This window comes from Sceloporus undulatus, chromosome 2 (genome assembly GCF_019175285.1).
Source record: "Sceloporus undulatus isolate JIND9_A2432 ecotype Alabama chromosome 2, SceUnd_v1.1, whole genome shotgun sequence".
Classification (NCBI taxonomy): Eukaryota; Metazoa; Chordata; class Lepidosauria; order Squamata; family Phrynosomatidae; genus Sceloporus; species Sceloporus undulatus.
In genome coordinates, this window is record NC_056523.1 from 300,572,957 (window position 1) to 300,596,675 (window position 23,719).

Consider the following 23,719-nt stretch of genomic DNA (forward strand, 5'->3'; position numbering starts at 1 on the left):
TTTGGTGAGTGGTTGTTAATCTCACTTTAGGACAGGGGTAGGCAACCGGGACCGGCCCCAGCCCAGTCCTGCTGCCAATTGCCGCCGGGGCCTTTGGGGGGCAATTGTCTATAGAAGCCTCTGAAACATGCATTTATATTAACATTTTTTTAAAAATCAGCAAATTTTTTCGTGTGTCCTCCATTTTTTAAAAAAAGTGTCTTCCATTTGAAAATTTTGTCCTACATTTGTCCTGGTTTATTTATATATTTAATTTTTTTTAAAAATATATTTAATTATTTATTTTTTGGCTTCGGCCCCCCAGTTGTCTGAGGGACAGCAACCCGGCCCCCGGCTCAAAAAGATTGCCTACCCCTGCTTTAGGATATTCAAGAAGGAGTTTTCCAGTTGTTCTGAGGGTGCGGGGCGGATTGTGTAGGGAGAGGCGTTCCCTCAAGTAACTCGGGCCCAAGCCATATAGGGCTTTAAAGATGATAACCAACACTTTGTATTGGGCTCAGACAGTGAAAGTAATCCAGGATGAATCCGGATGTATTTGATGCATCCTAAAAACATCCGATTCAGGGTTTTTTGGGAGGGGGGCTGCCAAAAAAACCCACTTAACCCAGGATTATCAGAACTGAGTTTTTTCCCCAAAAGATTTGAATTGTTGGCAGTATGAAAAACAATACGAATAGACCCAGAATTGAACCCTGCATGTCCGGCTACATCTTTCTGCTCCAATGAGGAGAAAGGAGGACTCTCCCTCTCTCATTTTCCTCTGGTGAGATGTGAAGAAGAAACATTGGTTTTAATTTATTTCACTATGGAGTTCGAGGATTCAGTCAAAACAAAATCTGGCTTGAATAACTTTTATTTTATTTTATTTTATTTCATCTTATTTTATTGGGGAAGCTATCATATTCTGGACATATTAGAAAGAAGGATAATGTGGCAAAACTGGAATGCAGTAGGGAAGACTGCATTACAGGCAGATTGACTCAATCAAGGAAGCCACTAATCTGAAGTTGCAAGACCTGAGCAGAGCTGTTAATAACAGCAGCTCTTGGAGGAGTCTCATTCATGGGTTCATCATATGTCAAAGCTGATTCAACAGCACATAATAATAATAGCATAGTGTGGTGATTTTAGAGCCAGCATAGTATAGTGCTTTGAGTATTGGGGTAGGACTCTAGGATACCAGGATTCAAATTCCCACTCAGCCATGAAAACCCACCACATGACCTTTGGCAAGCCACACTCAGCCTCAGAGGAAAGCAACCTTCTCTGAACAAATCTTGCAAAGAAAAAGGCCATAATAGGGTGGTCTTAGGGTCAACATAAGTCAGAAGCAGCAAGAAGTCAGAAGAATTCAAATTTAATTTGTCTTTAGATGCATCTGATGATGTAGACTGGAGTTACTGATGTTTGGACTCAGATGCAGAGCAGGGCCCTGTACATCATCAAAATGTCAAAGAACCAAAGGATTCACTAGATTAGCTGACCCCTGCTTCTACCATAATATGTAGAAAGATACTTTAGAACAGGACCAGTCCAAGAGACTTTACTGCCTACAGAGAATAATAAGATAGGCCCGTTACAGACGGGCACCCTAGGACGGACTCAGTCCGTGCTAGGGTTAGAAAGGGGCGTCTCTTCCAGACGCCCCTAACCCTAGCACGGACTGAGTCCATACGAAATGGTGGCGGCCGTTCCACACGGCCACTACCATCTTGACGTAGCGGACGCTCTGTGTCTGCACGTCGCACCCCGGATACGATGGCGTGAGTGTGCGACTAGCGCCTCGCGGCATCACATCCGGGGCCCAGGAAGGAGCATGATTGTTGCGCTCCTTCTTTGCTGCGTCCAGGAACCGCGCCGAGCAGCAGACCGCCACTTTTCGGCAGTCTGTAACCCGCCATAGTGTCTCTTCCAAGTACAAAAGCCAAGTACAAAAGACTGGACTGGCAGTTGAATTCTTCAACAGAGTGATGGGAAGGCATCCTGCACCATACCCGAAGACAGCAGGCTAGTTTAAAGAGAATACTTTAAGTCACATGGAATGCAAATCTCTTTTCCAAGACTTTACTACTGCCTCCCAGCATCTATTACCTGAGTGACCATTCCATTCTGTCTAATGGAAAGACAGCTCTGTTTTAGCAAATAAAATAGGTAATAGCAAAGTGGCTACCTATACTTAATGCTGGCATTGGCTGCTTTATTGTCAAATATACTTTCAGGGTGTTTTGTTTTTTTCTGCAGCAGTCAATGATTATTTGGGTTTCCCGGGTCTCGAGAGTATGGCTAAAGTCTCAGGGAATCGCTATACTTCTGTAGAGGTCCAGGCAAAGATACAAATCTCAAGGCAATTTCTTTCTCCCATCCCAGCCCTGGCGTGGCATATTACCTGTTTAGCTGTGTATAATCAAATTACCTTCATACATTACCCATCCTCCCAATTCTTAACTTTCCTGCTTCTGTGACATCACAAGGATCACAACATCACAAAGACATCTACTCCCAATCTCAGATTTTGACCGTGAAATCTCAGGAAATGAGATGCTGCTGACGTAGCAGCATGTGTTCATCATTAATATAATGGAAAAATAATGTTTTGTTTTTTATCTTCTTCTTCTTCTTCTTCTTATTATTATTATTAATCTCTTTCTGCCCTCCTTCCTCACACAAAGATCATCACTTTATTGTTAGGCAATTTTTATTTTCACAGGTGATTCAGCAGAAGAAGTTGACCTGACTGTGGTGTATCAAGCCGCAGCTAATGGGGATATCAATACTTTGACTTCTGTCATCCGTGAAGATCCTTCCATATTAGAATGCTGTGACAGTGATGGTAAAGTAATTTTTTGTATCATTTTTAGTCATCATAAGAGGTAACTCATAATTCCTATAGCTATGACATTTTTTACATCACTTTCAACATCAGAATTAAATATTACTTCCTTCATTGTGACTGGAAGAGAAGAGGTAATGATTTGTGATTTTCTCTTTTCTGTTCATTAAATCTTCATTTGTGTCTGTGTATCATAATTTACTTTTAGCTAGCCTACTCCTACGTAGCTAATACTTTTACAACATAATGCTTCTATGAAAATGATAGTGTGATAAGCAGACCTAAAGTCCTTCAGTGTTCACAAGTAGCAGAACAGCAAACACTGAATTGTTAAAGATTTAGCAGAATTACACTATCTCATAATAAAGGTAAATGATAGTAAAAGCTAATATGTTGGGAGCTTTGATGGTCCACAGCTAGATCTGTTTTCAAGGAAAATCGAAAAATGAAAGACAAATGAGGCAATTATGTTAAAAACCTATCAATCAAAATAGTCAAATGAGATTCCAGTAAAACAGCATTTTGTACAGTTCCTTGTAAATACAATTTTTTTTCAATTGGAAGACTGCATTTTAAGTTAATAGAAGTTATACTGAACTTCTCCATTTTTCAGCTTAAGGAATGCTGTTAGTTTCAGTGTTCTACAGGAAATTACTGAAGCAAACAGTAGTGAAGGGGTAGGTATCATAAATCATGGCCCTTGATCGGTTGCTGTAATGTGGAGGAAGAACATCAGCAACTGCATGGTAGTGTCAGAAGTCTGACCCACACTTTGGTCAGAACCATGTATGTATGTATGTATGTAACACCATATAAAAGATCTAGTTGAAACTTGGTTCTCTCACCTATGTAGACATGGAGCCACATAATGGAAGCGATTATGGTGTGGGTTCCAGAGCTTTGGGGACATTGCTTTTTTACAATATAACTATCAGAACCCCCCAGTCAGCCCCCCAGTCATCATAGTCCACAGCTATGTTGACTAGATAATTTGGTGAATTTTAGTCCAAAAAAGTAACTTTTTCAGATTTCTGAGAGGTTTCTAGTAATCACAAGAGCAACACAATATTGAGATAATGGAAAGCCTTCCAACACTGAAATTAAGACTGAATCCAATGTAGTAGGAGGGAAGGAAGACAGTTTCTCATTGAAACTAAGTTAAGAGACTAAACAAATCAAGTGATGAACATGCAGCAATACCAGCCACCAGCTTCACCAGCCTGGTTTGATAAATGCTAACCTTCTGAGGTAAATCACACCCCTTGTAAAAAAGAGTGGGTGTGTTGTTCTACACATGTGTACATGAGCTGCATGAGAAGCATTTTGGGGTGCAGGAAGACACAACCTATAAGCCTACATCATCATCATCACACACACACACCATTTCCTACCTGAGGTGGACCGTGTTGACATAAGGGAGGGGGTCATGGGCCACCTGTGCACCTTTCTTGAGATGTCAGATCTGGCCACAGTGACACAGGGACTGTAGGTCTGGTTGCATTGTTTTAATGTGTGTATATCTTGTCCAATATTGAAGCTCTGTCAGGAATAGATCCAAGCACCTCCGTGGCTCCCTGACAGTTAAAATAGATTACCACTCCCATGAAAACAGATCCAGTGGCCACCTCTGATGCTACCCCACTCCCACAAAATCATACAAAGTCCAAGACTTTTACACCTCCCCCACCCCCAACGCACACAGTTTTAATATGCATATCTAACCCTCCAAATGCTGTGAATGGTAACGCAATGGTTGGATGATGTGGAGATTAAGAATGATGTTCCACAACCTATGTGATGCAAGATATATACCTACTTGAAACCACTGCAACATAAGCCTCTTTTATGCCTAACACAAATGCATGGCCTTTGCCCCCAACACATTGTAGCGAAAATTCAGACAAAAGAAATGACATTATGTAACACAGTGAACTCCCCTGGATGAGCACATGCAAAATTGAGATGGCACATGGTCAAACCACCTTTGAATGGTTCTTTCCTTCCCTCAAACCTTAGATTTCTTAAGCATTGTACAAACAATATTCAAAAACATTGCTATTACTGATCACAGTCAATACATTAAACCAGAGTAGAGCATCCAGATCTTTAAAGTCTGTTTAAAAACAAGGAGAGAAACCTGTGAGCATCCTATGACAGGATATTCCACAAGGATGGGATCACCACAGAAAAGACCTTGTCTACTGTGTCTGTCCACCTAAAATATCTTACCAGTAAGCACATGGGCAGATTTATAGAGGTCAGATGTGATATTGTAGGGAATACGTTGCCTGCAATCCTTCAGGGTCCATATTCTTTCCTTCCTCCTTTCTTTAGGTGGAGGCAGTCCTTCAAATGACCATCCCCTATGCTGTTTAGGTTATCACCAACACTTTACATTGCACCTGAAAACACATGTATTTGTGTTTTTAAACCTTCATGTTAGCATCTGTTTGCCCACTCCTATCTTCCAAAGGTGGCCAAGCATAGAATAATTCCCCTGTATCAATCAACTGTCACAGATGATGGCTGGAACCCTGTTGGGCAGTTACAAATAGATAACCTATAGTTACGCATTCATAACTGCTACATATTCACAATCCCTGTGCAGCCCCACATTTAGGGGCTATGTAGGGACCATGAAAGTGCCCCAAACCTGTTTACCCAGTAAGCAGCTACGAGGATCAACAGGGGTCCGTTCACCTACTGATCAAGAAGCAGCTGCCTAATTTCTCACCCCTCTTCACTTGAGCAGAAGGAGGATTTGCAGCAAGGATTTTCTGGCTATCACACTGGAAATCAGTCAGGAGGGATGGCAGTGTCAGGCTGCTCCTTCTTGATCAACAGAGGAATGGACACCCATTGATGCTAGTGACTGCTTACTGATAAGTGGGGTTTGAGCTGAGGGATCTATCCATTTTACCAACCATGTTAGTTTAACTTTCACGTCAACATAACTCAAAAACAACTTGAATGCACACAACAAAATCTGAGTGTGAGACTAGCTGCTAGGACAAGTAAAAAGAATTCTATGAATACAGGCTCATAGGTATGTGCAGTTGATATACCAGTGGTTCAGTGTACAAATAAAATATCTTCTTTACATGTCTTGAACAAATTATCTTTTTTTTCTTCCCAAGGCTGTACTCCCTTGATGCATGCTGTCTCAGGACGCCAACATGATACAGTGAAATTGCTGCTGAAGATGGGAGCCAATATCAATACTCAAGATGCCTGTGGGCGTACCAGTTTGACCCTGGCCACCTATCTGGTATCAAATTTTATTCTTATATATTTATATATTACATATGCTTCCAAATAAGTCTTTTATTGCTCAATTGTCCAGCTTCATTCACAGAATTTTACAGAGGTTCTCAAATGGCAGCTGGCATCTTAGATTGATTCGCCTTAGGATTGCCATAAATCAGAAATGACTTGAAGGCACACCACAACAACGTTAAAATCATAGAATCATAGAGTTGGAAGAGACCACAAGGCCATCCAGTCCAGCCCCCTGACATGCAAGAACAAACAATCAAAGCACCCCTGACAGATGGCCATCCAGCCTCTGTTTAAAAACCTCCAAAGAAGGAGACTCCACTGCACTCCGAAGGAGTATGTTCCACTGTCAAACACCTCTGACCACCAGGAGGATCCTCCTAATGTTGAGGTGAAATCTGTTTCCTCTAGCTTTCATGCATTGTTCTGTGTCCTATTCCAGGGACATAGCCAAGGGTGGGAGGGTGGGGGGTTTGGGGTCCGGACCCCCCCCTTCCATTAGAAAAATGAATGGCGTGTGCTGCTGCGCCCCCGCACCCAAGCCCCATTATAATGGTGGCACTTAGTCTGGAACCCCCCCCCCTTCCTAAAATCCTAGCTACGTCCCTGCCTATTCTCTGGAGCAGTAGAAAACAAGCTTGCTCCATCCTCAGTGTGACACCCCTTCAAATATTTAAACAAGGCTATCATATCACCTCTTAACTATCTCTTCTCCATGCTAAACATACTCAGCTCCCTAAGTCTCTCCTCATAGGGCATGGTTTCCAGACCCTTCACCATTTTTATCACCCTCCTGTGTTAGTTACAATGCTATAAGTTAGACTTACAACTGCATAACTGATCCCCATTCATATTTATGATCATGATACCATTGCCACAATCATAAATGCCCATGAAACTCACCTTTAAAAGGCAGCCATAAAAATCAAGCAATAGGAAGTTAATACATGGAAGACAACATGTTGGCTGACATTGTTCAGCCCCTCCTGTTCTGACCCCTGAAACGCACCTTAAAAACTAACTAGCTGGTGGAAATGTAACAACACTTAGCACTGAAAGGGCTAATGCCTCAGACTGAACAGTAGCAATATGTTTACCGAGTGACTTGCAATGAACTCCCTCTCTGTCTACCCGTCCTGACCCCTCTATGATGTAAACTGATACTCTCGGGGATGTTTTAACTTCTTCTCCTCCCAGAACTCTCTCAGCTATTACCTAGAATGTAGCTAGATAAGAACAGCTGCCTTAGTAACTTTCCTATCTTAGCATGGAGTTCCTATAATAAAGATTTTAGTTTGTTCTCGAAGGGGCTGTACAGATGGGTGGCATGTAGCCACCCCTTTATTGGCCAGATTGGGGCCGTGGCAACTGCACACCACAGGCCCAATCTGGCCTCCGGAGAGTGCAAAAAACAGCCACCAAAAGAGGTTCCTTTTTGTGCCCTCTACAGGACACTATAGCCACGGCAGCAAAGCTTTATTATGCCCCTTTGGTGCTGCACCATTTGGAGACAGCACCAGAAGAGCGTAATCATGGTGCATGCCATGTAGTCTGGCACGTGCCAAAATGGCAGCCTGGGGGCGGGGTGGGGCATGAAGTGTGCAGACACTGTGTCCTAACCCCGTCCACAGGCCAGCACAAAGTGCCGGTATGTAGAAACCCTAAGTCATTGGTGTCTTTCCTCCTTAAGTCAAGATTGCCACTGCTGCACACACTCAGCTAGTATCATCAGTCCCAAACAATGGAATCCTGTAGAGCTGGTAAGTGGGGTGCTGCAGGATGATATGACCATCCCCCTCCTGCTAGCAATCAATACTGTAAGTACGAGAAGCAAGAGTCCTTGCAGGGCCCTATCACAACTCTGTCATACCATTCTCACTGGGGGAAGGGGGCTGGTTATGTCATCCTGCAGCACCCAACTTGCCAGCATCACAGAACTAGGGTTGCCATAAGCCAGGACCTCCAAACAGGGACAAATGTAGGATAAATGTAGGACAACATCTTCAAATGTAGGACATGATTTTATAAAAATGGAGGACACGCGAAAAAAATTGATGATTTTTAAAAAATGTTAATATAAATGCATGTTTCTGAGGCATGATCAAAATGGAGGACATTTTGGCATTATTCCTAGACAAAAAAATAAAAATCAAGATGGGGTGTATATATTTAAAAATAAAAATAATGAGGAAAAAAGCAATAATGAAAATTAATAAAATAAAAAACACGAAATAATAAAAATTAATAAAATAAAACCAAGAAATAAAAAAATTAATAAAATAAAACCAAGAAATAATAAAAAATCAATAAAAAAACAAGAAATAATAAAAAATCAATAAAATAAAACCAAGAAATAAAAAAATCAATAAAATAAAATCAAGAAATAATAGAAAATTAATAAAATAAAATAAGTATTTCATATTTTTAAAAACAATTTAAAAACCAAAAAAAAGCAAGGCAGACCACTGACTCAGCTTTCCTCCTCCTCCTCCTCCTCCTCTGCCCCTATTCTGCCCTTCAAGGAACCCTTCCTCTGGCTCCTTCCTCCTCCTCCACCTCCTGCTCCCCCCTCCTTCTGCTTCCCCTCCTCCTCCTCTTCTTTACCAGTTTGGCGCTGGCACGCGCGCGTAAAATGAAGCTGGGCAGGTGCGTGCGCGGGGTGAGAAGCAAGGCGCGCGCGCGCGGAGGCAAGTGGTGCAGGCGTGCGCTGCCACTGGCCCTTGCTGAGGCCTGGGCAGCGCGCGCCGAGGAGCCCGTCCCCTTTGGCCAGCTGGCCATTGGCTGGCTGGCCAAAGCAGGGGACGAGCTCCTGCTTGAGAGCCCCCTGCGCCCGCGGGCAGGAAAGCCCTGGCCTTGGCGCAGGAGGCGTGGTGGTGGCGGCGGCGGCGGCGTGACTGCTGCTGAGGAGGAGGAGGAAGGCGGAGCTGGAGGAGGAGGTGGGTTGGCGCTGCCCACGGTCCCACCACTCCAGGAAGAGCAGGAGGAGGTGGGTTGGCGCCGTGGCCGGCCTCATTAGCGGCAGCGGCAATGGCCGGAGCGGACCCCCCAAACCGGGAACAAGGCACGGGTGGGGGCCCAAACCAGACCATGACCGGGAGGGGCCCCCCGAAACCGTGAATGGCACGGGGGCCGCCAGGTTATGGCAACCCTACACAGAACTCAGTTGCTCAGGACAGTTGATTGGCTTTTAAGATGAGTTTCAGGGTTCAGAGCAAGGCATGATGTAGGACTTTGTCAACATGTGGCCTTCCATGTGTCAGCCTCCCATGTTCTCCAATTGCTACTTCCAACAATTATCTTACCACAAAAAAAAAATCAATTGGGGAGGAAGAGATGGAATAGTTGCACTTCTTAAAATTGGAAGTGGAAAGAACTGTCCATCTTGAGATCTTATTTTCTGCTGGCAATAATCAGTCAGTCAATCCCATTATTTATATCTTGCCTATGGCCTACCAGTGCGATAAGGGAGGATCGACCATTGCACACAGTGATTGCCATTGACAAAATGTGACTTTCAGAAGGTCCTGGATGCTGCAGTGCATGAGAATATATCTGTCAGCATGTGCTATTGTCCACTACATGAATGGTTTGACATAGTAGGATCTTAGTCATAGTCTTTGAAAGAAAGCCAGGGTGTACTAAAGCAATCAGAGCAAATTGTAAGAGCAAATCTTGTTCTGTTGAAATCTGAAAGCAACTGCAGGTTGAACAAGATATTGTGTAAAAAGTACATTAGTTAAACATGTAATGGTCCAATTCAAGAGTATTTTAACACAAATAACACCCCTGAACTAAATATTTCCTTTAACCAGTATTATGTAGGAAATCCCATAATTAGTACAGTGGTGCCTCGGGTTACGAAATTAATTCGTAACGCGGCCGCTTTCGTAACCCGAAAAGCCTTCGTAAGCCGAATTGCCATAGGCGCTAATGGGGAAAAGCCGCGATTCCGTGCGAAAAAGCCGAAAAAAGCACCAAAAGTTTTTTCGTAACCCGAAAAAACATTCGTAACCCGAAACAATAATTCCCTATGGGATTTTTTCGTATCCCGAAAATTTCGTAACCTGGGTATTTCGTATCCCGAGGTACCACTGTATATCTCATTCCTTCCTGGATGGAAAAATGTTATACTTAGCAAGAGCTACATTTCGCAAGATGTTCACAGATGTAACATTATTTGAACAGTAGTTTTGTTTTGTTTTTCCTGGAAGCACATTCAAGTTTGGGTCACAGGAATAATTCATTCTCTTTCTCTCTCTCTTGGGTAGCTATAGAAAAAAGTTAATTCTGTGCATTTCTAATAAGAGTCCACTCTGTGAACAGCATTAATCCACTGTAACACGCATGGACGATAGTATTGTGGGCTCACCTGTTTACTCAGAGTCTAACTCCTGCTTTGCCTTGGGGCAGTTTTGCTACTCATTAAAATTAATAATGCTTTTTTAAAAAAAAATTGTAAGCTATTGAAAGAGCATTTAAATGACTGGGCACACGTGAGAAGAGATTCAGGAATAGAGCTCTTTCAATGTGGAACCCAGAAGGTCTCATGTTCCATCCTTGCTATTTTGAAGGATCAGGTATCAGGTGATAGGAAAGACTTTAACATCCCTGGCAGTTACTGCCAGACAGAATAGACACCATGCCCTTCTGGGACAAACAGTTTTATTGACTATAGGGCAGTTTCTTATGTTCATAATAACTTTTTAGTGGAATTTGAACAGTTCCTTCCAACTCTCTAGTCCTATTCTCTAATCTTAATTCAGATTTGAGGGGAGGAAACCATAGCACAGTGGAAGAAAACATACTCCTAGAACAGTGATGGCAAACCTTTGTGGAGTTGTGTGCCCCAACTAAGAATTTTTATGACACTGGGTGTTACCCGGTATTTGAGAATAATATCGGGTTCTGGGGAGCTAGTGAAGTGGGGGTATTTTTGTGTATTTCCACCCTTGGCCTGGGGTGTTCTTCATGGTTTGAGGACAAAAACTGCCTGAAAATCATCCTGAAAACATTTTTTTAAACGCTGGGAGACTGGGAGGGTATCAGGATGGAAGATGCTGGGCTGTACAAAGGCTGACTTGGTATAAGGCACTTTCCTGTGTCATGTTTTGGTTTTTAAAATTTATTTCCAAGATTGATAGCTTGTCTGAATCATGTGGGATGAATAAAAGTAATAGCTAGTAATACAACCACTGTTTGCTTTACTGTATGTGCAGTTTCCATTTGAAAACTGACATACCAAAAGTCCCCTGCAGCTCCTGTATTAAGGTCAGACTATATATAAATTTGAGATTCAGTTCTACTGAAAACAGTAGGACTTATTTCTGAGCAGAACTTACCTCCACCCTAAGAGCAACATCTGAGGGTCTCCTCCAAGTGACAAAGAGAGGGGCATTTTCTGCACAATCAGTCTGCCACTCCAGTTACGGGATGCCTGCATTGTGGCATTGTGGTTTCAGTATCTAGGCAAGACATTCCTCTACTTTAGGCATTTAATGGTATAGGATGGACTGTTCAATTCAGTTTTGTTGACTAGTTGTCTAAACAATTGTCATAGAAAGGTAGAGTTGAAAGGGACCCCAAGGGCCATCTATTCCCCCGGAATAGGAATCTATAGTTAAAGCATTCCTCAGTGCTGGTCTTCTAACCTCTGCTTAAAAAGTTCCAATGAAGGAGAATCCACCACCTCTCAAAGTGATGTTGCCGTTTCAAACAAGTCTAACCATCAGGAAATTCTTCCTAATGTTTAACTGTGAGGTATTTTCTTGCAATTTGAATCCATGGTCTTAGGTCCTATCCTTTGGAGAAACAGAAAACAACCTTGCTCCATCTATCATATGACAGCCCTTCACTGATATTTTTCTTGTTTTATAGGCCTGTTTGTATTTCAGTGTAATATGGGTAATGGTTTGAATGTTTGTTTGTTTGTTTGTTTGTTTATATCTCACCTTTCTATCAAAATGGGATTCAAGGATTTTACACGCAGCCCCAAATGATAGTCTCAAATACAGTAGATGCACTGAATCCATTGGAATTTGTTAAATCAGCAGTTAAATAAATTCCCTTGGGGCTAGTTGGGATTATTGCTGAAAGACACCTTTGGAAAAAAGTTATGTAAGAAATTTAAGTAACAACAGAGTTGTAAATCAACAAGCCTGTTATTTGATTACCTTATGTCTTTTTAAATTTGCTTTTACATCAACGCCTTTCCAGCTCTAAGGCTTAATATCTAGTTTTCTCTGCTTTGTATGCTTGTCTACTGTGACTCTTTATATGAACATCCTCCTCTGGCAGATCTGGACGTTGTCTGGATGTTTGTGATTCCCCCCTCACACATACACACACACATACACACACATATCCCCCGGATGCTGCTAATTTTAATAGTGTTTGCAAAATCAACAAAGTGATGTTAAGAAATATCTGAGGAATTGCAAAATAATCACAAAATTAGTGGGTGGGTACATACACAATTATTCCGACAATTAACCACCCAATTAATACAATAAGAATGTTCACCCATGGCTGAGCAGGGAATCAAACCCTGGGCTCTAGAGCCAAAGTCCAACACTCAGATCAATACACCATGATTTAAGAGTATTGCAGACCAACTAACCCACCAAAACTAGGAGCCAGACAAGTAGTTTTAACTTCTTAAATTGATTACTGAAACAAATGTATACCCTAGTTGCCTGCAATTAGCTTTTCCCCCTTTTCTTTAAACCAATGCTCCTCCAGCCTTATTATAAAACGTTGACCTTCTACTTTCTGATGTCCTTTCAGGGATGGCTTGAGGGTTGTGTCACTTTCTTGAGAAATGGTGCCAGACAGAATATCCCCGATAAAAATGGAAGATTACCACTGCATGCTGCCACTGCTGATCCCAATGTCAGGTATAGTTCTTGAAACCTATCACAGATAATCATGTAACAGCTAAAGAAGGAAACTGTACAGTTCAGATAACTGCTGGCAATATAATGCGGATAACGCTTGTGCAGATAACATGACTTGTGGCATATAATATAGGCATGTCCAGTTTGGCTCCTTTCTAGTTAAAATGGTATTGGCATCATATTTAATTTTGAAGTAGAAAAATCTTTGATATTTGTAGACACGTAAAATGATTCTTAATTAGATTTCTGTAAATTGGAACTCAACTGATGGCCTGCGTGGCTGAATCCTGCATGCTTTTATTGTAGCAGAAACACTTCAAGGTTTGAAAGAAAAAATATTCTCCATCATTGTTACTGTTCACTAGTCAAGAGAATCGTACTGCTTCTTTTACACATGTATCTTAAAGAGATCAACTTTGATTAGATTTTTTTAGACATATACAGTAGTCACTTTATATATGCCTTGCCCATGGCTATACCATGGCTATACCACATATAATGTTCCACTATCTTTTTTTTATTTACTTCTATTTTGCATTTGCAAGTAAATTTTTAATTTAAAATGTATGCTCCCAGAAACCTCTCAAACATAATGAATTATTTAATAACATTATCCCTGACAGATAATGAACAGGTTAATATTAATTAAAGTGACAGCATCTTTGAAGTCTATATTTGCCCAGATCTGTCAATTATATGTACATAGAATTGCTCATTTTGGTCTCATGCAGGTGATGTTTGCTTTACAAAAGGAGTGGAGCTATTGCTTAAATCAGCAGTGGGCAGAAGGTAAACCTGGATCTACTTGGCAGACCTTTGGGAAATTTGCAATAGACCAATAAGGACTTCTGGCTCCCAAATGCTTGATTAAATGGCTCCCTCCTCCAGACATAAAATGACAGAGCCAAAAAGAAGAAAGCTTAAAGGGTTATACTGGATATTTGTGAAAAGGGAAACCAAGCTTCATTCAATTTTACTAGTCAGTGCAAATTCCTAGGATCAGAATTCCTTAATTCTAGGTGTGTTAGAATTGCATCAGGGCTGGTGGATTATAAAGTTTTAATTTTCAAAAGCAAAGTATACCCCCAAAGACTGAAATCTGCTCACCCCAGGTAATAATATGATTTGGCAGTCATCAGTGCAGAAAAGTGTCTGAAAAGATACTCTGAGTTTATGGCTAAGAGGTGCTGGTTTTGTTTCAACATTTATCCTTACTGATGCTCAAGTAAAATAAACCATGGCACCACATGTACAGCTCTTGTGTAGAAATGATGTTTCTTCCAAATACTGTACCAAAACTTATTACAAATGTGAGGCACCTCTGCATGTCTCCCTCCTCCAGGCATAAAATGACAGGTTACATGAAAATATTAGTTGTAAAAGACACAGAAGGAGGGGAGGAATGTCAAAAGGGATGAAACAACCATATTATTTCTTCAGCACTGCTATAGTTTTGCAAGATGTGTGTTCTATTTTTACTGAAACCAGCTCACAAAATATCACTGGAGAATCCTTGATTTCAAGGTTTCCTCTGCTGAAAGGACTGTTGAACCTAAACATCTGCTTCCTCTATATCAGCAGTTATTGTACAGAACACTTTCAAGTTGTCATTATAAATTTACTTGATATAATCCAGGCTTTCATTTTTTTCACACAATTATCACAAATTGTTATTGCTGTTATCGGGTGTCATCCCATGCACAATTCTGTGTAAGCATGTCCTACTGATTTCAGTGAAATTCACACATGCCTAAGTGAATGCAGGACCAAAGCTGGTATCATTAGTATTTAATAGCAATAATTATTTATTAAATTCTTTGCAACAGACAATAAACATTATTAGCTGTTTCCTGTTAGATACATATATGGTCAGCGCAAAATCCATTCTGAAGAAAAGTTGTCTGCATGTTTAATGGACTACCAGTAAAACTGCTACCTCTGATGAAAATATTGTACATTGTGTTGCCACAAGTACATTATGCAACCATTATGAGGCTCCCTTCACCTTTTGTAACCCCTTTTCTCCTACAATTTCATTCCCTATGGCTTTGTTAATTTCCTGCCGTCCTCATTCTGCTTTTAAATCATTTGATCAGCATACCTGGAAGGGTTCGAGGCAACCAAGAGGGCATTATCATTAACGGAAACGTCCACAGAAAAGGGACAATGTTGATATTTAGATATGTAATAGTAATTTATTTTAAAATAGATCCCTGTAAAATACGATTTCTACAGTCCCCATGGTAACAGGAGGCCTTTTTTCAGAAAAGAAGTATGCCAGCTCCTTTTCATCTGTCTCATTAACTTATGTGAACAAAATTAGTTGTCTGAATAGGGTTACTCCATTGCCAGAATGCCCTGTTAAAGTCCCACAGATCCTCATGGTGTACATTTTTTCTTTCTTTTTGTTCAGCATAGCTGTTACAAGAAAAGTAACAGTGATGCCCAGACAGGAAATCTGTCTGCAGCCACAAGAACATAGTAACAGAGCTGCCTGCCTTTACAAAACTGATTTTAAAAAAAAATTAATGCAGCACTAAGGGTAAGAAAAGCTGGCATTTACATATTCTGCAGATCAAGTCTGAGCGTGTGTATGTTTAGCTTGCTTTTTCAGTCATGAGAAAAGGCAAAGAATACAGAAAGCTGTCTTATCTTGTGAGGCCATTTGATCTTTAGCACAGTATTTGTTGACACTATCTGCAGTGGCTTTCCAAGGTTTCAGGTTTGCCTACTCCTGCCTGGGGATGTCAGGGGTTGAACATAGAACCTTCTGTATCAAAAGCATGTGCTTTTCCGCTGAGCCATGGCTCTTACCTATAGTGAACAACCATAAAAATCCATCTCCATTCAATTAATAATAATTATTATTATTATTATTATTATTATTATTATTATTTGTATTCCACTTAATCTTGAGGAATCCAAGGGGATTACAGCAGTAAAACAAGGTACAGTTAAAAGAGAAATGCCTTTAAAATGTTACAATTTTATCCAGTCACATCTTTGGCTTTTGAGAACCAGGAGAGACCTGCAGTACTGGTGGGGGGTTATTTGACTAACTCTTAAGAGGCTTAAATGGGGGATGTCTAATTACATTGCATGTGTTCATTAGGTTACCATTGCCAGGGGTCTGCAGATAGCCATTGTCATCATAATTATGATCACTGTCTGTACTTTCTGCTTTGTCTGCTAATCTAACTGCTTATGACACATGTGCACATACCACAACCACACACATACATACACAATATACTTATAACTCAGAACAATGTTTCAAATGCTAGATGACATGGACTGCAGTCCATGAAAGCTGTGCCATAATAATTTAGTAGCCTTTAAGACGCTGCAAGATTCTTTGGTTGCTGCCACACTGCAGTATTAATGCAGGTTGACACTGCTTTAACTGCCATGGCTGTATCCTATGGAATCCCGGGATTATTTATTTATTTATTTATATAGCGCTGTAGATTTGCACAGCGCTTTGTAGGTTGTTGTTGCACCAGAGCTCTCTGACAAAGAAGGCCAAGCTCCTCACAAAACTACAAATCCCAGAATTCCATAGCACTGAACCATGGCAGTTAAAGTGGTGTCCAACTGTGTTAATTCTGCAGAGTATATACAGTCTAACTCAAAGACTGGAAATAACTATTTAAAATAATGAAATTATAACAAAGGCATAACATTTAAAAAGTAACATGATGAGTGGGGACAACATTACCCTTTTTGGAGGTAACAAGAATAGTATTTTAGTTACTTTTTAAACTGCAGTCACCCCTCCAAGTCCACGGACTTGATATCCATGCACTTGAAAATCCGCAGAGGGGCAACCGCCATTAAACTTAATGGGGTGTGCACCCACAATGCACACCCCACATGCATGCTCCCCATTCAAGCCTATGGGGCTTAGATATGCGCAAGATTTGGAATTCGTGGGGGGGGGGGTCCAGAACAGATCCCCGGTGGGTTCCAAGGAGTGACTGTATTTTAAAGAAGATGCTTTAATTTGTTTTAAAATGTTTTATGTCATGTTTGAAATGTTCTTACTTGTTGCACATCACCTTGGCGGCCCTGGTGAGCTGAGTATAGACAGAAGCCATAAATAAATAAAAAGGATATTTTAAACAAGAATCTTAACACTTTTTTCACATGTTATGCTGTTCTCTCTTAACTAATATATTTTTAAAGGTGAGTGAACAGCATACATATTGCCATGGGTGTGGAAAGGTGGATAGAAGAAAAGAGATGTAGCTTATCTGTGGCAGACACTTAATTGTACAGGTTATTAGATATTTTGGGACAGCTTTTTCCAACCAGACCTTTCCAGATATATTGGATAACAAATCCAGTCCCACCCATCCAACAGTTGAATTGTGGGATTTGCATGTATTTATAAAATACTATATTAGACTCCCCCCAAAGAGCAATTCTGAAGGTCCAATGGAACTTGTGAGCAAGAGTCAGTGAATCCATTCATGCTGAAAGCTTCTGTTGCAAGCAACTCTTTGTTTCTTCTTTTTTTTAAAAAAGAAAGAAAGAAAAGAAAAATTTCTATGTTTCGCTTCTGCTATTCACACTATTTGCTCCTTCCATGCCATGGGTGCAGTAATTTCAGTACTGCACACTTTCTTAGATGGTTCTGCTTCTTTTAAAATAGGAGCGCTTTGGTGCATTTCCCCATCTCCAGAAAGCAGCAACTTGTTGTCATAATAATATGGTGACAAACTAGGCCAAACTAGGAACAACAGGGGCCCATTTAACACAACAAAAGTATAGCACTTTTATTCCAATTTAATTGCTATAGTGCCATTTTATGGAATTCTGGGGCTGACATTTTAGAGAAGGTGATTTAGAATTCCCAGGGAAATTGCACCAGAGCTTCACTGAACTACAAAGCCTGGGATTCCATAGGATGCAGCAATGGCAGTTAAAGAGCATTATAGTGTGGATGGGCCCCAGGTGGATCTCTTTACTGGTAGACCTGCAGCACAGGAAATCTGCAAAAGTAAAGAGCACTCCTGCCCACAGTGGATGCTAGGAGTTGGAATGCTAGGAACATGCCCCTCTGCAACTACTCCTAAAGAACAAGAAATCCTAGCATGCAATCTGGGGTGGTGATAGCTCCATGTGCAGCTGATGAAAGCTATAGTCACACAAAAAAGAGAACGTCTGCCCAGAGTGGATGTTAGGAGTTGGAATGTTAGGGACATGCTCCTCTGCAGATAGTGCTATAGAACAGTAAATATCAGCATGCACTTCATGTGGGGATAGGGCCATGTGGGATTGATGGGAGCTGTAGCCACAAAGAAAAGAGCACTCCTGCTCAGAATGGATGCTGGGAGCTGGAGGAGGGGCATGCACTTCTGTGGAGATTATCACATGGCCATTTTTGCCCTGACTATGCACAGGACGAGATCTGATCAGAACGGGGTAAAACAGTTGTTATCACACAGTAAATTGCTGCTACACTGCCGGCAGAGCTACGGAAACCATCTGTGCCACCAAAATCAGCCGGCAGAGCATGCCTGAGGGACAGGTAATGGTCAGGCAGTAGCTCAGCAATTTACTGTGTGATAACACCCATTTTTCCCCGTTCTGACCTAATCTTGTCCCATACATGGTCAGGGCAAAAATGGCCATGCATAATCTCTTTACAGAACAACAACCAAAAAAAAAAACCCAGTGCGGTTGATGGGAGCTCTAGTCACAGCCAAGCTCTTCATCTGTCCAAACATCTCGAGGCTGCCACAAAGAGCAGATTTGTTCTCTTCTGCTTCAAAGGGTAGAACTAGATGTAATGTTTTTAAGTTACAGGAGAATAAATTTTGACTGAACATTAGAAGGAATGCGAAGTCGAAGGCTTTCATGGCTGGGATCCATGGGTTTTTTGGTTTTTGGGGCTATGTGGCCATGTTCTAGAAGACTTTCTTCCTGACGTTTCACCAGCATGTGTGGCTGGCATCTTCAGAGAATGCTTGCCTGGAAAAAGTTGGGTATATATATACTGTGTGAGCCTGGGATGCAGGAGTGATTTGCATGTGTATTGTTCTGTGCTGATGGCAGGCCTCAGGCTGGGAAGCTAATGCAAAATTTGGCTACCAGTCCTGAGGAATAGCAAAATAAGGACTCAGCAAATGCAAATGGGAAACCATTCAGAGTCAGGGGCTTTCCCAGCAGATAATGATCACCAATTAGCAGACATTAATCCTCTTTTGCATTAGCCTCCCAGCCTGAGGCCGGCCATCAGCACAGAACAATACACATGCAAATCACTCCTGCATTCCCAGGCTCACACAGTATATATAGATCCACTTTTTCCAGGCAAGCATTCTCTGAAGATGCCAGCCACAGATGCTGGCAAAACGTCAGGAAGAAAATCTTCTAGAACATGGCCACATAGCCCGAAAAACCCACAAAAAAAAAACATTAGAAGAAACTTGACAGTGAGAGAGGTTTGGCAATGGAACCAATTGACTAGAGAGTTGTTGGGGTGTTCTTCTCTGGATGTCTTTAAAAAAAGATTGGACACTCAGCTACCTTCTGGGGATACTCCAGCTGGAGATCCTGCATTGAGGCCCAAGCCTTGCCCATTCCAGCTCTATGATTCTATGATTTAAACAATGGGCGATGGAAAGCATAGTCATAAAGCAAAACTTTTATTACCCACAAGAGTATTATATAGAAGTTGAAATGAAAGCAAAATGGAAATGAGAAAGAACATATATAGAGAAATTAACAGTAGCTTTGCAAGAGTTCTCTTTCAAGATGACAGTACAGTGTTTTGCCAAGGGACAGCAGTGAAGATAATGTGTAGGACTAGTCCAGTGGATCCCAAATTTTGATCCTTGAGAAAGTTTGGACTTCAGCTCATAGAATTCCTGTTAGCTGAGATAGCTGGGGCTTCTGGGAGCGGAAGTAAAAGAAACAAATCTGGAGGACCAAAGTTTGGGAATCACTGGGTCACTAGTCAATAATCAGTTAGTACTTGAGAAGGAAATATGAGAAGGGAAGATGTAAAATGAAAAGTTAGGTGGGCCAACTTTAGAAAATGTGGCCAAATTTGGAAGAGGGAAGGGAAGACTATGTAAATAAGGACAAATGGCACCTATGTGGGTGGGAGTAAACAGTAGCAGTAATAAAAACAACAGGTCAATACATTTTACAAAAGAAGCAAACACTGGCCAAGATCTTTAAACTTCCGCTTCTTAAAGCATTTGCAAAAGCCACTGTTTGCAGCAGAAAAAACAGGAATTATTACTCATGGATTGCGGGAATGGAGATTTAAAATGTCAATTTATGAGGCACAAGTACCAAAATTTATACCATGCTTGGGTTCATTCCATGTCAGCCCAAGTATAATATGCCTTTTTTCTTTATCATTTCCAGTAATTCCCACATTAATATTAACAACTGAAATAACAGCAACTTAACATGTGAAAGAAACTTACTATGCAATGTTAGCATAACTAGATTAGGTTTTCAAGCACACTAGCAATTTAACAAAACATGTTTAGCCTTTTCTGCTAACAGTCCAGGCTCTCTCCTTTGTTGTTTATGTTGCAGCAAATTAACTCTGAATACTTCGTGTTAAGAAATACAGGAAATGCTTGAAATAAATATATACACCTACAGAGTATATCTGCATTACAAACATTTCCTTTACTCTTTAACACACTGTATTCATTAAGACATTGTGTTTAACACAGTATTCAAGGTTAGCTGGCAAAAAAGTATGGCTTTGTAGGTTTTAAAACAATGTGTTACATGATAGGGCATGATTTAGGCTCTGCCACACTGGAGAAATAAAGCAGTTTGACACCACTTTAACTTCCGTGTCCTAATGCTAAGGGATCTGGGATTTGTAGTTTGGTAGGGCGCATGAACTCTCTGACAGGGAAGGTCAAATATCTCACAAAACTACAAATCCCAGAATTCCATAGCACTGAACCATGGAAATTAAAGTGGCGTCAACCTGCTCTAATTCTGCAGTGCAGACAAGGCCCTAGTCAGACTTAATTACATCTGGACATCATTGATCTTGTGAGGCAAAAGTTAAACTTTTCAAAAGGTAAAAATTAAACATAGTTTTGAAATTATGTTAGACTGGATTAGTTCCACTCCTTTTTCCTGACTTTCTGAATTTTGTTTTGATTATTACACTATAAATATATTGTCTTCCACAGGCTTTTATCTGTGCTGCTGCAGCAGTCTGACCTGAGTGAAATTAACCATCAGGACAACGAGGTAAACAAGCAAACCTCCAAAATGCTACATGGATGAGAAAGATCCCAATGGACAAATAAAGTAACCTCCAGAACACTTCCTCCTGCTTAATGGTCATAGGAGATTATCGTGTGAGGCTGAAAAAGTGGAATAGAAGGAGGATAGTAGTGTCTGTGGCTGAATCCTATCAGACAACATCATGACTGATCTGTAGCTACTCTGTGGTCCATTCGTGATTGTGGTGCACCTTGATTGGCAATTGTGCTGCTGTAATATTATCCCGTGTGATAAATTTCCAACTGCATTTCCAGGACTGGGCAGTCTCAGGAGATTACCGCATAAGATGCTAGTGATGGAATTGAAATGCAATTACAACTTATGACTTCTCTCTTTTTTGCATGACATTGTCACTCATTTGTTGGTGATCTGTTGCTGATCCGGCATTATACCATTATTGCACAATTTCACATTAACAAGAGATACCTGTCACTGCAAAATTGCTCGATAATAACAGTATAACAATGGATCAGCAGTGGATGAGTAACAACGTCATGCAAAAAGGAGAGGAATCATAGGTGTAATTCCACTTCAATTCCATAATTCACACCTTGTACAGTAATCTCCCTGGTCTCCTCTTGGTGCAAAACAGGATAATTTTTCCAGCCCTGGTGGAAGACTGGTATTTTATACCAGCTTCTGAAAGCTTCTCACCCCACTGTCAACATCAGTAGTCATACCAGCAAACTACAGCAGAGGGAGATGGGACAGAAAATAGGACCATCCCTGATATACAGCTAAATGCTTTGTTCATCTTTCCTCCCAATCCTTTTTTTCCTTTTTCATGACTTCTTAGATGACAAGTCTGCAAGAAGGGACTATCTTGGTTTTATTGATTGCATGTAAGTTGATTTTTAGCTGAGGTGTAGGATAAAAAAATATGATAGTGGAACCTCGACATTTACTGGGGTTAGGGGCACTGGACCCCTGTGAAAGTGGGAAAACTCTAGGACTCTCTAGGCCCTCTAGAGCAACTGTATGGTCAACATCTGTCAGAAGTTGACCGCAGAATTGTGCTGGACGACCTGCAAATGCCTAGAGAAGTGCTCTCTCTAGAAATCTCTAGCTCCTTCAACATTACTTTTGACAGAGATGGACCACAGAGTTGTTCTGGGGGACCTAAAGATTCCTAGAGAGAACATATTAATCAAATTTGTGAATAATCACATCCACAAAAGTCAAAGCCAAAATGTGGAGGGCCAGTCATATATATAAAATAAGCAAACAAACCTTTCCTTGACTTCTTCCATCTTTTAAAATATATCTATATGTAAAGAAGGAAAAGATGAGATACGTGCACAATACTTTTTGGTTATCAATACTTCCCTCTGTCTGGAAGCACTCATTTTATATATTGGAAAAAACCCAAACCTATCACTGTTCTTTGGGCAAAAGAACTCAAATAAACGTACAGCAATCTATGCAGTAATTAAATGCAGCCTTATCTAGAGCAGTTGTAAGCATTCATCTTAAATCTTGGCTCTCAAACTATTGAGAATACAAAAGAGAAAGTAATACATCTGCAGTTAGTCACAAATTCCCTGATAAATCAGGGAGTGTTTATTTCTCATTTGGCCTCTATGTTAACTTGTCCAGACTCATTCTTTCAATTCTTCCTCAATTTGGTGGCTGAACAGAGTTGGACAAGAAGGTGGAGGCAGCAGAAGGGAGAAATGATCCTGTCAGCAAATTTCCAGGGTAGCAACCATGTCAGTCTGTTGCAACAAAAACAACAATGCCTTGAATCCAGTGGTTAGTCCCAGTTAGTGTAAATGCACTGAATAAATGGAACTTGAATAAAATTCCCATTGATTCAATGGGTCTGTTCTAACTGGGACAAGCAATTACACTCTCCTTTAAAAAATGTATTAGTTGAGAGTCTTGCAGTATCTTAAAGACTACAAAGTTTTCTTTCATATGAGCTTTCCTTAACTCCAGCCCATATCATCAGCTGAACCTGAAGAAGTAGGCTGGAGTCCATGAAAGCTTACACCGAATAAAATATGTGAGACTTTAGATTCCATTAGATTCTGGGCTGTATTTATTTCCCCTGTAAACAAAAATATTACATATCCATCCACCCCAATTCTACAAATGCATGCACAGATTCTACAAATTTACAGACCCCAGCAAATGAGTGGCTGGCATTTGCTCATGGGGAAGAACAGAATGTAGTTTTTAAAAGTTTCAGAAATACTACTCCAAAAAAGTATTTCCCTTGCTATTTCATTAGAGCTGTTGGAGAGGACAGGAAATTGTGCTTATAATAAAACTAAAAATGCCACATCTGCAAATTCTCTGCAAATCTACAGTCATGCCGAGAGAGCAAATTTTGTTTTAGTTTTGTTTTCTCATTGTTGACAGGTTTTCTCTTTCACTGTTTAACATCTCCACTTTCCAGGGAAGGAATACCTTGCCACATTCTCTGTACAGATACATACGT

At 40.8% G+C, this 23,719-nt stretch overlaps 1 protein-coding gene across 2 annotated transcripts in view; it reads left to right on the forward strand.

Annotated features, from left to right (window-relative positions):
- The window catches only part of ANKRD55 (ankyrin repeat domain 55), a 102,348-nt gene that overhangs the window by 47,788 nt on the left and 30,841 nt on the right, over positions 1-23,719 (forward strand). For both annotated transcript variants that reach the window (XM_042447377.1, XM_042447376.1), the window contains exons 2-5: positions 2,708-2,830; positions 5,968-6,098; positions 12,890-12,999; positions 21,180-21,240. In XM_042447377.1, coding sequence (XP_042303311.1) covers positions 2,708-2,830; positions 5,968-6,098; positions 12,890-12,999; positions 21,180-21,240 — 425 coding nt within the window. The remainder of the gene's footprint in view (positions 1-2,707; positions 2,831-5,967; positions 6,099-12,889; positions 13,000-21,179; positions 21,241-23,719) is intronic.